Source organism: Camarhynchus parvulus, chromosome 2, assembly GCF_901933205.1.
Source record: "Camarhynchus parvulus chromosome 2, STF_HiC, whole genome shotgun sequence".
Lineage (NCBI taxonomy): Eukaryota > Metazoa > Chordata > Aves > Passeriformes > Thraupidae > Camarhynchus > Camarhynchus parvulus.
This window is the reverse complement of record NC_044572.1, coordinates 69,637,842-69,651,187: the sequence shown is the minus strand read 5'-3', so window position 1 is coordinate 69,651,187 and position 13,346 is coordinate 69,637,842. Positions and strand designations below refer to the sequence as shown.

Sequence of the window (13,346 nt, the reverse complement as noted above, 5' to 3'; positions counted from 1 at the left end):
AGCAACCCCTATTATGCATACTTTCAACATCAGAGCACTGCTTATTGTGAATTTAGAGACAGGAGTTCTGTTTTGATTCTTGAACTTAACAACCCATAAGAAGCCTTTAGTCACAATAATTCAGTAGTCTTCTCAGAGGACCTTTAATGGTTTCTAAGGCATTTTAGTGCCAGACTGGGGTCTTAGGCCCATAACTTTGAGGGTACTGAGGAGATTAACTTGGATCAAAAACAATGGGAGGTGAGACCCTGGGGATCTCTGGGGGTCTTTGCTGATATGCATCAGATGTTTTGACACAAGGATAGTGGTCAGAAAAATGAAAAATACAACAATTTATGTGAGCACATCCTGTCTGAGAAGGACTTAGCTGCAAAGATCTTTACTGGCTCAATTTCAGTGATACCTGAAAGACTGGTAATGATTGATACACACCATCATTGCCTGATCTGCTCTGGAGGCTGGGATTAGGTGTATCCAGGGCTGTTGTCACTGTGGCTTCTACTGGTTCTCCTGTAGGAGGTGGGTCAGGACATTTTGCATGGGGTTGGTGACTAAGCAGCTGCACAGGTAGTCCATGCACAGAGAAGAGGGACTGTACACTTTGTGCTTGGGCACTGACTGTTTGTCAGGTGGTTCCAGCTGCCCAGCAGGCCATTTCACACTTACTGCTACAGCTCTGCTGGTCTGCTAGACTGATGAAAACCTCTGGCAGATTGTCCCAACCCTCTTTTCCTTCCTGGATGAGATTTCTTAAAGGAGAAAAGCTCAGTCATTGCTTTCTCATTTTTTTCAGGTTCTGAAAACATTCAATTCAGGAGCAAATCTTAATTTAATGGAAGCTGTAGTCTGTTTATATGCTGATCAGAGGATTTGGCATATCCCCACAAATTTATGACAGCATTCTTCTCCTTGTGATAGCTTGGCCGGGAAGGGTTGTCCCATGAAAGCAAAGAGAAACACTGCTTCAGGGTGGGGCCCGTCTTTCTCCACCTGCTGACTAATTCCAAGGTATCCCAGCCTGTGCAAGGCAAGCAGATGCTAGAGATACAAAGCTGTCTTGGCCCACACAAAGCAAACTCACTTATTGGTTATTTATGAAGAGGGTGGCTTGCTCATGAAAACCTCAGGTTCATTTTTCACTTCTGCCTCTTCTCTCTGCCAGTCCCAATGTGAAGCTTTTCCACCTTGCAGCATGAGAGGGAGAAGTATCCATGAAGGTCCTGCTGCTGTGAGAAACCGTGTTATAGCCTACTATTTTCATTCTACCCATGCTGGCCTCTGGGTCTTGGGCAAGAAGTTGCCTGGGAGGATGTGGGAAAACGCGCGTGGGAGTTTGTGTGCAGGAGCTCTTACGTGCTGGAAGGAGTTGGTCACAATGGAGGGAGCAAGCATAGCTGAGGGCTTGCTCAGAGTGACAGGGTGCTCCACCTCACCTTTCAGCGGGGCATGGCTATCCAGTGATGGATGGTGCCCAAAACCAGCAAGCTGTGGCTGGCTTTGGCACGTGGTTGCAAACTGCAGGGCTGTGTGCCTGCTCACATCATCCCTTGCCCACCTGCACAGGCACTGCCTGCTCCTTACTCCCAGCATGTGGTAGAGAGGGGACACGTCCCAATGTCTTGTGGTAGCAAAAGTGGTTTGTGGGGAAGTTCTGAACCTTGCAAAATGCAACTTAGGGCAAATTTGCCCCATTGGAAAAGCAGTATATTTTTGTGAATATGCTGTCCTAAGGGCTTAGAAAAGACAGAATTTGCACCTACATTGACATTTGCACCTACATTGACATTTCCTTAGGCAAAGCAGTTGAGCAGATGCCAGGGAAGCTCTGAGGTGAGCATATGAGAGAGCAAGCAAAATAAATCAGTGGAGGAATGATGTCAATATAGAAGGAAGGGAGAAAACACAGAAATTGGAAGAAAAAAATCTTGCAAGATACTCAAAATACTTAGGTTGTCACTGAAAAGATGCATGGGCTAGAAAAGCATCAGAAGATGTGTGGTAAGGCAACATTCATAAATAAATAAATTTAAAAATAGAGAAAGAAAGAACTGAGAAAGAAGACTAAGGAGCACTACAGGAACATGCAGGAAGAAAGAAACAGAAACAAGGAAGTGAATGGCAAATAGAAGCAAAAAAGGAATGAAAAGAACCGAGGTAATAAGAATGGTCATTTTATCTTTGTATCCTCCATTGCTTCTGGATTCCTGTTTTCAGATGGGTACTGGAGCACTGGAGCTTGGCCAGCTGGGCTGAGACCTTGGCAGAGGAATGGGGAACAGCAAAACTGGATGCTGCTGGGCCTAAAGGAGAGGATGGTCCAGCTTCTGCACTGGAAGGAAAATGTGGGTAGGGCAAGATGGTGCTGAGGGCCTTCTTTCCTGCTTACCATGTTTGATCCCATAAGTATCCTATGAATCCAAAGCCAGTTTTATGCTTTGTAGGAAGAAAGAAGAGGTGAGAGAGAAAAGACATAAAATTTTTGGTGTTGCAAAGCCACATACAACCCTAAGTGTAGCTCTGATCTCTGAGTCCAGCTGCCATAACCCAGTGTGGCAGCTGAGTTCAGTGGTACAGATTAGAGATCAAACACTGTGCTACTGCAGCTCTGTGCTTCCCATCTCTTCACCTCCTTCTCACTTCATGCTGGAGACTTAACCTCAGTGATCAACGACTCCTGGCCTTCTTTTATTCTTAACTCCAGTGATTTAAGATTTAAAAGAATACTCCCTGGCTGGGGATTCCTGTTACAGTTCAAGGAAATATTTCTTTCCTTCTCTAATTAAGCTCCTTCCATGCACATAAAGCCAGCTCCTTCCTGAAAGGGAGAGATGGCTGTAGGCAACATAAAGCTCATGCATTTCCCATTAATTTGCTCTATCTGTGCAAGCAAGCTCAGCTCCAAACAATCTTGGCATGAACCCTGCACACACCTTTGTCCAGGCCAGACCCCATCAAAATTTGAAAGGGACTAAGCACAGCAGTGCATTCATAGGTCTTCTTAGGGTTAATGACCAGTTTTCCAGCTGAGAGTGGCTTGGCATTGTGATCAGGAGATGTTGCCAGCAGATATTGCCTGCCAGACTTGTTGGGCAGCTTGAGAGAAATGCTAATAGCATATTGCTAGATACAGGTTTCCCATTCTTCTGTGGGGAAACTTCATGGTAATGGCATTTGCATTAAACAGCAACATGCTGCTATCAGCAATTATTGGTAGAGGCTGAACTTTCCCACAAGAGAGTGGGAGATTATTTTTAATACAGTAGTCACAGGAACGTGCTCCAGAACTCAGCTGTTGTCTTCTTCATTTAACCTCTTCAGGTAAGAAGGTAAAAATTCTATGTTGTTTTGTTATTTTCTTCTTTTTTTCCAAAATAACTGTGATTTTTTTTCTTTTTTTTTTTCCCTGATCCAAAGTACTCTACAGGCTAGTAAAGTAAACATAATTTTTACATATTGGGCAGAAAGAGAGATTCCTTTACAGGCTGCAGGCAGCAAAACACACTGCTAAAATTCAGGTGGCTCAAGAGCTCACACAAGGGGAGCTGGTCTTCAGTGGGACATGAATGAGGATTTTAGGGACACATCTAAAGATTCTTGCCTAAATTTCACAGGCTTCTGAATCTGAAATTTCCCCAAAACCTCTCTGTTCACACAGTAAAGTCTAATCGCCACAAGACTGATGGGTTCAGTGGGCTGTATGAGAAAGTAGATGCTTTTCTGCCTGTCTCTCCAGAAGGGCTGAAGTTCAGGCACTTTCAGAGCACCTCTACTCACTCTGGTAGGAACAGGCTTCATATAAAGTGATGGTGCTGGTGACCTGGGCAACCTGACCCACTGCATGAGAAATGCAGGCTGATTTTCCTTATTTACTCACATTTCCATGGCACAAGAAAAAGTCTTCCAATGTTCTCTCTCTAGAAGAGAGAGAGGGCAGGCAATTCTTTGGCTGGGTTCCAAGGCATTTCCCCTTTACACTGATCCCCACTAGCAGGGAAGTTGTTTATGTTCTTAAACAATGATGCTATAAAAGAGAAAGGGCGGAGTGGCATTCAGATTTTGTTTTGTTGTGGGGGTGCTAGTCTTTGCTATTAAAATATGAGCTCCTGGGTTTGGCAATGCTGTTTAGAAGCTTGCAGAGAAGCCTGTGCAGCTGCACACAGGCACAGCAAATGACTTGCCACCTTACAGCCTGTAACAGGCCAATGCACATCCATGCCTGTTTATTCAGAAATAACTGGCCTAGAAGGAGGTGTAGAAGATACCAGAGGGCTGATGCAAACTAATAAAAGCAGTCAGGAAAAAGCTTTCTGGCATAAAAGTAGCATACTGAGAGGCTAGGTTGTTTGGAAAATGAACTTGGCACCATTTCACTTGAAAAGCTGCTTTGCACTGAAATGTATTGGTTTTTGATTTAAAGCATGTGCTGTGCCTTTTAGGGATGATCAGGATTGCTGTGTTATAGAAAATTTAATTTTTCTTATGTGCTGTTTGTCCCTTTCACTCCAAATCAGCACAGAAACACTTCAAAATGTATACTTGTATGAATGGTCATGAAAAATAAGAAAGTAACTTCTACCAGTTTTCATGTGAGGGGACAGCACTATCTGTTACGTTGTCTTTTTCTAGGATAGAAAATTTCTGCCAATTCTATTTCCCTCTGTGTATGAGAAATGAATGTATATTAAGACACCTTTATGGGACACAGATTGAATAAATCAAACATGCAATGGGAATTATCATGTGGTATCAGGCAAAACACGTTCCTTCTTACTTAACTTGTATGAAATACAGAATTACCTTAACAGCAAGGCTACAGGTCTCTTACCTTCTCCACCCTATTTACTGCCTCCTCCTATTGACTGAATAATATAATCTAATACAACCATTAATTATGACAGCTTTCAGCATAGGTTTCTTTATTCTTTGATAGTTTTTGTTTTGATTGCACCTAACCTTAGCCAAAAACAAACTACAAAGAGAGAAGAGATCACGAATAGTTATAGAAAAAGAGTGTTCATCATTTCACACGGCCATGGAGGAAGTGTGTAGTTTTTATAAGGTCTGTGGTGTGCAGTGGTTCCTTCTGAAGGAAGCTATTTTCCTGGGGTAGCTTCTTGCTCACATACTGCAGTGCCAGTAATTTCATTTGCCAGACCATGTTAAAAGCTGCTGAACCATCATGCAAAGGATCTCCTGTCATCAGGGGCTCTGCACTACTCATAGTGCTCAGCACAGGTGCTTTGGCTAGTGTGGATCAGCAGCTAGGAACTTCCTGGAACACTCCATTTGATCCTGTATCACCCCTCCTTACCACTCCAAGATTATTTAAAAGTGACATTACCATTTGCTGTCCACCATGTAGATGTTCTCCAAACACTGTGGTCCTTGCAGTAGCTCCAAAAGTCTGATTGAATTATTGCACAGATTACACAGAAGCTTTGTGGTGTGGAATCATTCATACACTTATTCCCACCCCATTTTAGATTAAGAAAGTTCACAAAATCCTTTCATTGTGCAGCAAGAAAGTTCCTTCACTAGCCTATACCTGACCTCCCTTCCTCTCGATTTCTAGGGCAGCTCTCTAAGTAGTTTGTACTCACAAAACCACGGAGTTGGCTGTAGAGTTTGCACCTGGATGTCTCCCTGGTGACAGCCTGCTGCTTTTGCTCTAGGAGTGGCCGCATCAGTGTGCCAGACACTCATTTTAAAATCTGTTCCCAGATCCTGGGCTCTCCCTCCATTCTTGGCACTCAGCCTTTCCCTGCAGGGTGGGGTGGAGCTGCCTTCTTCCTACTGAGTAAGATTATTAACTCTTTTTGTTTTTCTCCTTGACTTGGTCTGAAGGTGGGACACACCTACAAAGTGCCTCATGCCCTACATTCACTGTGTCCGATTTCACAGCTCCATTTCAGATCTTTCAAGAGATGTGGAAGTATAGCACTACAAACTTCAGCACTGAAGATGCACTGTTTTGTTTTCAGAAGTTTGTGGATAGTAGGCTATGAAGGTGGAAAAAAAGAGAAATTGTTTAGTGCAATGTCTTCTTGTAAGATTACTGCATTATTAAAAGGAAAATTAAAACCATATTACATAAAAATACACTAACAGCAGGGCTAAACCAGCTGTGTTCAGAATAAATGAGATAAAACTCCTCCTTAATTTGTCTGTGCAAAGAACCCTTTGGATATTTCTCATCTGTTTTGTCCATTTGCATTAGGTCTTTATGTGAAGTACTTCTGGACTTCAGAGCAAAACAGAAGTCTTAGTATGAAACATCTATGAACTTTTCTTGCATCATCATGGGTTCTTTCCACAGAGCATCACTCAGAAACAGGATGAAGCATTGATTGTTGCTGTTAAGTTGTTAGTCAAATGGAAAAAAAAGTCTGCATTTGCCAGATGTTTTACCTTTATATATTCAGAAATTTTACTTTTTCATCTCTTCCAAGTTTGTTTTAGGCTCAATCTATTTTCCTGTGGGCTGAGTTCATTCTCATTGTCTGGCACTTGCTGCAGGTGAAGATGGTTTCACAGACAAATGTTGTACCTTGGCTGAGCCATATCAACTCCCAATGCCCTGGTAACTTCTGGTACCTGAGTTCCAGCTTTCCATGCAAAGTCATGCCTGGCTCATGGCTGAGCTGGAGATAGTGTGCATGCTGTATCTTGAGAACAGTGCAATGCATTTTGAGCAGTTCTTTGCATAAAGAGAACTCTGTGAAGGTCAGACTCTCTGTGAAGGGAGATAGCTGTGGCTGTGGTAGAAGAACTGGGGCCTCAGTGGGAGGCTGACAGGAGAGTTTTGGCTGGAGGCAACCCCTTCCCCAGAGGCTCAAGACAAGTCTCAAAGGAGACCAACAGCCCGGGACAGGCTGTACAAGTGTCCTGCTGATAAAAGATCCTGAAATTCAGCTTTGCAGCAGCCTCTTCCCACCTTTAACCTCTGGTGACACAGACGGGAGCTCCTCATTTAACCTCACCTTGCGGACTGCAGCTTCAGGGCAGACAGGGCTGAGGAAGAGTGCCTGCTGTGCTGTGGCCATCTGTGGGCACTGGGGAGAGCCACTTAGGTGTGCACTCACTCCTTTTTCCAAAAGAGAGGAACTCTGGCAGCTTTCTCTGGACCTGACCCATGCTGGTCCCAGTGCAGGCTGAAAGGTAGAGACAGCCACGGGAGACATGAAGGACTTGTCTCCATACTGTGGCTGTGTATTTTCCCCTAAATAAATCATCCTTCTGGAACTCAGACCAGTGCTATTTGTCCAAAATGTTTGTTTGACACTGAAAGTGATGTGGTTTTTGTTTTTATTGTTGTTTGTTTTGCTTGTTTTGGTTTTTTTTTTGTTTTGTTTTTTGGGTTTTGGTTTTTTTTGGTATAATGATTCCAGAAAATTTTGTGTGATCCCACTGGTCTCTACACAACACCTTTACAATTCTCCTAAGATTCAGGAAAGGATTTTCTAATTGCCTGTTTTTTAGATGGCCTCCTCCTTGCAAGGATCAAGCTGAACATGGTCCTAACTTGTTCTTAGCAGAGTGAATTGAATGTAAATGATCCATGGGAGAGGTATCAGACTGAAATGTTTCTAGCACAAAAGTAGAGAGTGACACACATCTTGTCATATCACTAAGCAGGAACTTACAGACTTCTCTTGAGGGCTCTTGGGCACTTTGTTTGGAATTTTTAATTGTGGATCTTGACTCAATCTCTGACACCTGGAAAACTTATTAGAAGTTAAAAGTGAATTTCAAACTGTTAGTGTTTCCATATGTAGCTCAGTCTCCATAGCTGTTAATGAGCCTTTTTCATGTATGAAGATATTTAATTAATAGTGATTTTATTTTTAGAAACCTGTTGTTTGGAAGCCCCTTGCCACAGCCCTGGCTACATGCAGGCTTGGTTTCTGTCACCAGGTCTCTATCACTAATGTATGTTGTTAAGAGGAAAGAGTTGATGCAGATGTATGCATCAAACCAGTGTGGAGAAGGAAAATGTTAATCCATACCTGTCTAATTTCAATACCATAAATTGAAATAAGTTGAAATAAGATACAGCATGGGATAAGGCAGAAAAAGGGTCCTTTCTGAGGAATGTACACATTGTGAGCATGGGTCCCTTTTGCAGACCCTCTCTGCCTTTGCTCCTGCTGTGCATCATAGACTCATCTGTGCAAGGCTGATTAAAACTTTCAGGATTTAGAAAATGTCTATTATGTTCAACAACCAGCTATGGGACAATCTCAGGGAAGACAGATGCTTCACAGTGTGGTCTAGCTAGGCCAGCTGCACTAAATTTCTTAATTCTTTTGTGCTCCCACTCAGCAGCCACTTCATGATGGACTCCATTTCTAGACCAGTTACTGAGTTTTGCCTTGATCTCTACAAAAAGCTCAACAGAAGTGCAGAGGACACAAATATTGTCTTCTCTCCTATGAGCATCTCTGTTGCCCTGGCCCTGATCCATCTTGGTGCAAAAAACAACACTGCTGCTCAGATAGAAAAAGTGAGTATGGATGAACCATGGTGAGGTGCTTCCACATCACTTGCTGTTCCCTCAAAGGAAATGTTGGGCATCCCAGCACAGCACACGGGTGAGTGTCTCACAGGAAACCTGCACAAGGGCAGGCACAGGTGCTGCCTTCACAGCTGTGCTTGGAGCACTGTGATCCCTGCCATCTGCTGGTGTGAGTCTCATCATACCCCCTGCAAGGGCTGGCTGAGAGGAGGTGATACAGCACAGTGGGGTGCTCTGGCTTTCCCCAAGCCTGAGGCAGAATGTCAGGCTTTATTTCAGAATTATGGGCAGGTGTTTCCTCTTGTGGTTGCTACAAGAATCCTGAGAGTGGGAGTCTGGGTGGGCAGTGGGGAGAGCTGCAGACACCTGAAGGAAGCGGGTGCACCTGGGTGGCTGAAAGCATTAGCTCATCTGTCCCTTAGGACATCCAAGAGTCAAAATGTCTCACCCCACTGAGACCCAGGTAGGCAAGGAGGAGGTAAAGAAGACCACCTCTCCAGTCACTGTGCCTTTACTTCCTGCAGTGCTAGTTCTGATTTCTACAATCTTTTATTTTCTGTTTTTCTTCTCTCTTTCTTCTTCTCTACCATGAGTGGTAGAAGACCAATAATCCTAAGGCAGAACTTCTCACGAGGGTGTGGTGGGTTCACCTTTGCTGTGGCTGCCAGGTGCCCACCCAGACACTCTGAGTCTGTTCTCTTTGCACAGAGACCACCCCTACAGCCCCCTGCATACCATAGCCCTGCCACATCACTACTTTAGACAGGGACTCCTGCTTATTTTAGGAAAGCAATGGGAATTGCTCAATATCAGTATCCTCTAAAAAAGGAGAGTAAGTCTTTGTATGACACAACATTATTATAATAGAAAAACTGCTGAAAAATTTTCAGATGTATTTGCACAGTAGAAACAAGGACTCGTTTCCATTAAGAGCGCTGTAGCTTTGATCTATTTCTTTAGCTCATGCTAATGTTAAGAATGATTGCAAGAAGCCAGTTCTGGTGTTTTTAAAGAAAATTAATTTTTGTCTCTTTACTTGGGGCAAATTTTTGTTTTGAAATTTAAGATAACTGTAGCAATGAAAACACAAATCAAATATAAACATTTTGAGGTAGTGAAGAGTAATATTTTGAGGGATTAAGTGCAAGTTCTTCTTGGTTTGTTAATATAGAAAAGTGAGTCTGAACATGAATGTGTGAACAAGTTCAAGTCTGTCATTTCAGCTGATCAGTGAAGCTGCCAAAACATCTTTCATGAATCTACACTACTTATCCAATAGGGGACAGCAAAGCTTTTAAACAAGGAATATGATTTTATCCCAGTTACAATTGACATAACTTGACATCTTCACCTGCAGGTGCTCCATGTCAGGAAAGCTGCAGGAAGAATGAGTCCTGGATCTGATCACGAGAGTGCAGCCCCAGATATGGAGCTAGAAGGAAGCCTGGAGAGCCAGCCTTCCTTCTCAGAGGTGAGTCCTTGGGTGGGGAGCCCCGCCTTCACTGCGTGGTAGGCTAGTGCTTGTAGAACTCTGGGGTTTGCCACTGGAGGGAGTCAAGATCACATGCTCAGAGGCTCCTTAATCCTCTAGGAAATGACTGATACAAGGTTTTATTTTATTAAGGGCCAGTAAGGCAATACCAAAGCCTTCGGTGATCTCATTTGAAGGAGGATCAGGCTACTAAGCTTGGACTAGCTGGATTTAAATTCAGTACAGCAGGAATTAGCCTTATAGTGTTGTCTAATTAAGATGAAAATTAGCAACCAAAGCTGTACAGAGGAATCATTTTAATTGTTCTGTTTGTTGTGTTTGTGTTACTCCCAGTGTAACAAGGAGGGGAACCTTAACCATAAAGTGTTCCAGGAGCTGCTTTTGCAACTACAAAACCTTGGTGAAAAATATGTTTTAACCTTGGCCAACAATCTCTTTATACAACAAGGATTTGAGCTCCAGCAGGTAAGTCGCCTGCTAATTGCTGTGGCCATGACCTCAAGCTTCCCTGGAACTGTGAGCCTCACCGTTCCCCTCTTGTGTGTGTTTTGGAGCACATGATGTGCTACATGGAGCTATAGCTCTTGAGGCTGTCAACTTTCCATGCTTTTATTAAAAAAACACAAGAAGCAAAAAAACCCAAACAGAAATAAACCATCCTGTGGATATCAAAGGCTATAAAGCAAAAATAAAGCAGGGATCTGTTCATTTTTGGCACATTTTTCATATGTGTGCACTCAGCCAGAGGAGAACCTACAGCCAAAACCTGCTTATTCAAGCTGTCTGTAAACTACCTACTTCAGGTCTTGCAAGTGGGACAGCTGAGGCAGCAGTAAGCTTGAAGAGGGTTTATCTCCAGGAAGGTTGTACAGATTCATGCACAGGACTGCTCTGCTGAACTTCTTGCTCCTTTCCTACTGAGTGACTGAGTGGTCTTGAGACTACTTAGTATGGCTAACTTGTTAGTCACATCTTTGCTTTTCTGTCAACTATTTTGATACTTACACAGTTCTCCATGACAAGACTAACTCTTCTGGTTTTCTTTTTACTTAACATTTCCAAAATGAAATTTTGCCCTACAGATTCAACAGGTCCCTCACCATTTCTAAAATACTATCAAGAGATTGGTTTCTTTCAAAAGGCAGTAAGTGCTTAATAGATTTGACCAATTCATAATCTATATTTTGCTTTACAGCAATTTCTAACATGTAGCAAGGAACTGTATGGAGCAGTGCTGCAAACAGTGGACTTTCATGGTGCTGTTGAAGCTGCCAGAAGAAAAATTAATGCTTGGGTTGAAAGTGAGACACAAGGTAAAACAAAGCAAAACTATAGCCATTATATCCCTGCCTTCCTACGTGGGTTCAACAAATGAAATTCTAGGGTAGGAAAAGCAAAGAACTGTTCACATTTCTGCTGTTTAAGAGTAGTTTGTCTGCTCTTGAAATATTAGACTAAGTTACTGGCTAAATTATTTATGAGTTAAAGATATGTTTGCTGTAAAATATTTTTTATTCCCATCCTTATGCCTGGCCTGATAATTGCAGTAATAACTATAAGTCTTGACCAGACAAACTGCTCCTGCAAACAGCCATAAATGCAGATTCGGAACACCAGGGGAAAATCTGGTGACCCCCCCTCCTCCCTGGTGGTTACAGGGCAGAGGAATCTACCATTTGTTTACCTACATTGTTTTGTCCTTTGAATAAACCGAGAACTGTGTTTCTAAGTTTTTCCAAAACTAAGTTCACAGATCAATAATAGAGTCTCAGTCCAGAGCCCTAATGACAGCTAACAAATACTTCTGCGTTTCAAAATTTTCCTTTAGGTAAAATCAGGGAACTCTTTGCACCTGGTGTGATTGATGGACGTGCATTGCTGGTGCTTGTGAATGTAATCTACTTTAAAGCATCCTGGGAACACAAGTTTGAGGAGGAAAAAACAGTTCAGAGGGATTTTAAACTGACTCAGGTACACCTGCATTCTGTAAATCTCAACACTATTCACCTCAGCTACTGTGAGCATTGCAGCAAGCATAACAATGTCCAGGGCTGAGCTGCCCTGTGTGTAAGCTGTGGGTGTGTTGGGAACTTAAGTTGCCTCCCCTGTTGGGTTGAGGTGTTGGTAGGAGCTGTATTGCCTAACTGACTGTGTAATTTTCTTTTCAATAGAACAGAAAGAAACCTGTGCAGATGATGTATCAGAAAGGCAAATTTAAACTGGGCTACATTGAGGAGGTGGGTGCTCAGATCCTTGAACTCCCTTATGCTCAGAAGTCACTGAGCATGATCATCCTGCTGCCAGGGGATGTGGCTGATGGATCTGTCAGTGGGCTGGAGCAGGTAAGGCAGTACATGTCACAAACCAGGGCTGGAAGCCAGTTGTCTGAATTAACACTGGGCAAAGATCTTGATTTTTCAAAGCTTCCCACCTATTTGAATCTTCTTTTTCCCACCATCTTATAGATTGAAAGCACAATCACCTATGAAAATTTAATGCTGTGGGCCTCCTCAGAGACCATGTTTGAGACAACAGTGGAGGTTTACCTGCCCCGATTCAAGCTGGAAGGCGCCTTTAACCTCAACCAGGTTTTACAGGAGATGGGGATGACCGACATCTTCACTGAATCAAAAGTTGACCTTTCTGCAATGACATTTGCAAAGTCTCTGGTGCTGTCAAACGTTGTCCACAAGGCCTACGTGGAGGTCAATGAGGAAGGCACCGTGGCGGCGGCTGGCACAGGAGCTTCCATTGTCAGGAGGTCTCTGCCTCTCACAGAGGTGTTCATGGCTAATCACCCTTTCTTATTCTTTATTAGACACAATCCTACCAATACTATAATTTTCTTTGGCAAACTCTGTTCACCTTAAAATCAGGGCCGTTTTCTAACACTGTGAGGATGTTAAAAGCAGAAATTGTATTTTTCTCCCAAATGCTTTCTTAATCCTTTGATGGCTAGTTTGTACTTCAAAATAATCACTGCAGCCAGTTTTGTTTAGAACCTATGAATCAAATGGTCTGCTGCTAGGCTCCTTGAATTGTAAATATTGATCTGAATCCAGAATATGAGTAAATTTTACCTTAAGCTCACTGGATATGAATAACACTTTGTTTCCTTGATGCGCACATGGGCTCATGGTGACAATAGGGTTGAGGTGGGAAGGGACCTCTGGAGGTCACCTGGTCCACCTGCCCTGCACGAGCAGGGCCATCCACAGCTGGCTGCCCAAGACCAAGTCCAGATTCATTTTGGATATCTCCAAAGATGGAGACTCCACCACCTGTCTGGACAACCTCTCCTGTGTCTATATTAAGTTCTCAAATAACTCCAAAGAGAAT

General features: G+C 43.0%; 1 protein-coding gene across 1 annotated transcript; it reads left to right on the top strand.

The window, feature by feature from the left end:
• Nucleotides 1-8,332: 8,332 nt before the first annotated feature.
• Nucleotides 8,333-12,877, top strand: LOC115901381 (serpin B12-like). Its single transcript, XM_030944008.1, has 7 exons — nt 8,333-8,503; nt 9,873-9,986; nt 10,341-10,472; nt 11,203-11,320; nt 11,836-11,978; nt 12,179-12,349; nt 12,473-12,877. Exons 1-7 carry the CDS (start codon nt 8,333-8,335, stop codon nt 12,875-12,877), a joined length of 1,254 nt encoding a protein of 417 aa, XP_030799868.1.
• Nucleotides 12,878-13,346: the final 469 nt, after the last annotated feature.

Bases quoted from the DNA above. Each gene is read 5' to 3' on its own strand.
- LOC115901381 (XM_030944008.1), top strand. From the start codon at position 8,333: ATGATGGACTCCATTTCTAGACCAGTTACTGAGTTTTGCCTTGATCTC. The intron at 10,473-11,202 runs GTAAGTCGCCTG...TTTGCTTTACAG, and splicing joins AAGGATTTGAGCTCCAGCAG to CAATTTCTAACATGTAGCAA. The intron at 11,979-12,178 runs GTACACCTGCAT...TCTTTTCAATAG, and splicing joins GGGATTTTAAACTGACTCAG to AACAGAAAGAAACCTGTGCA.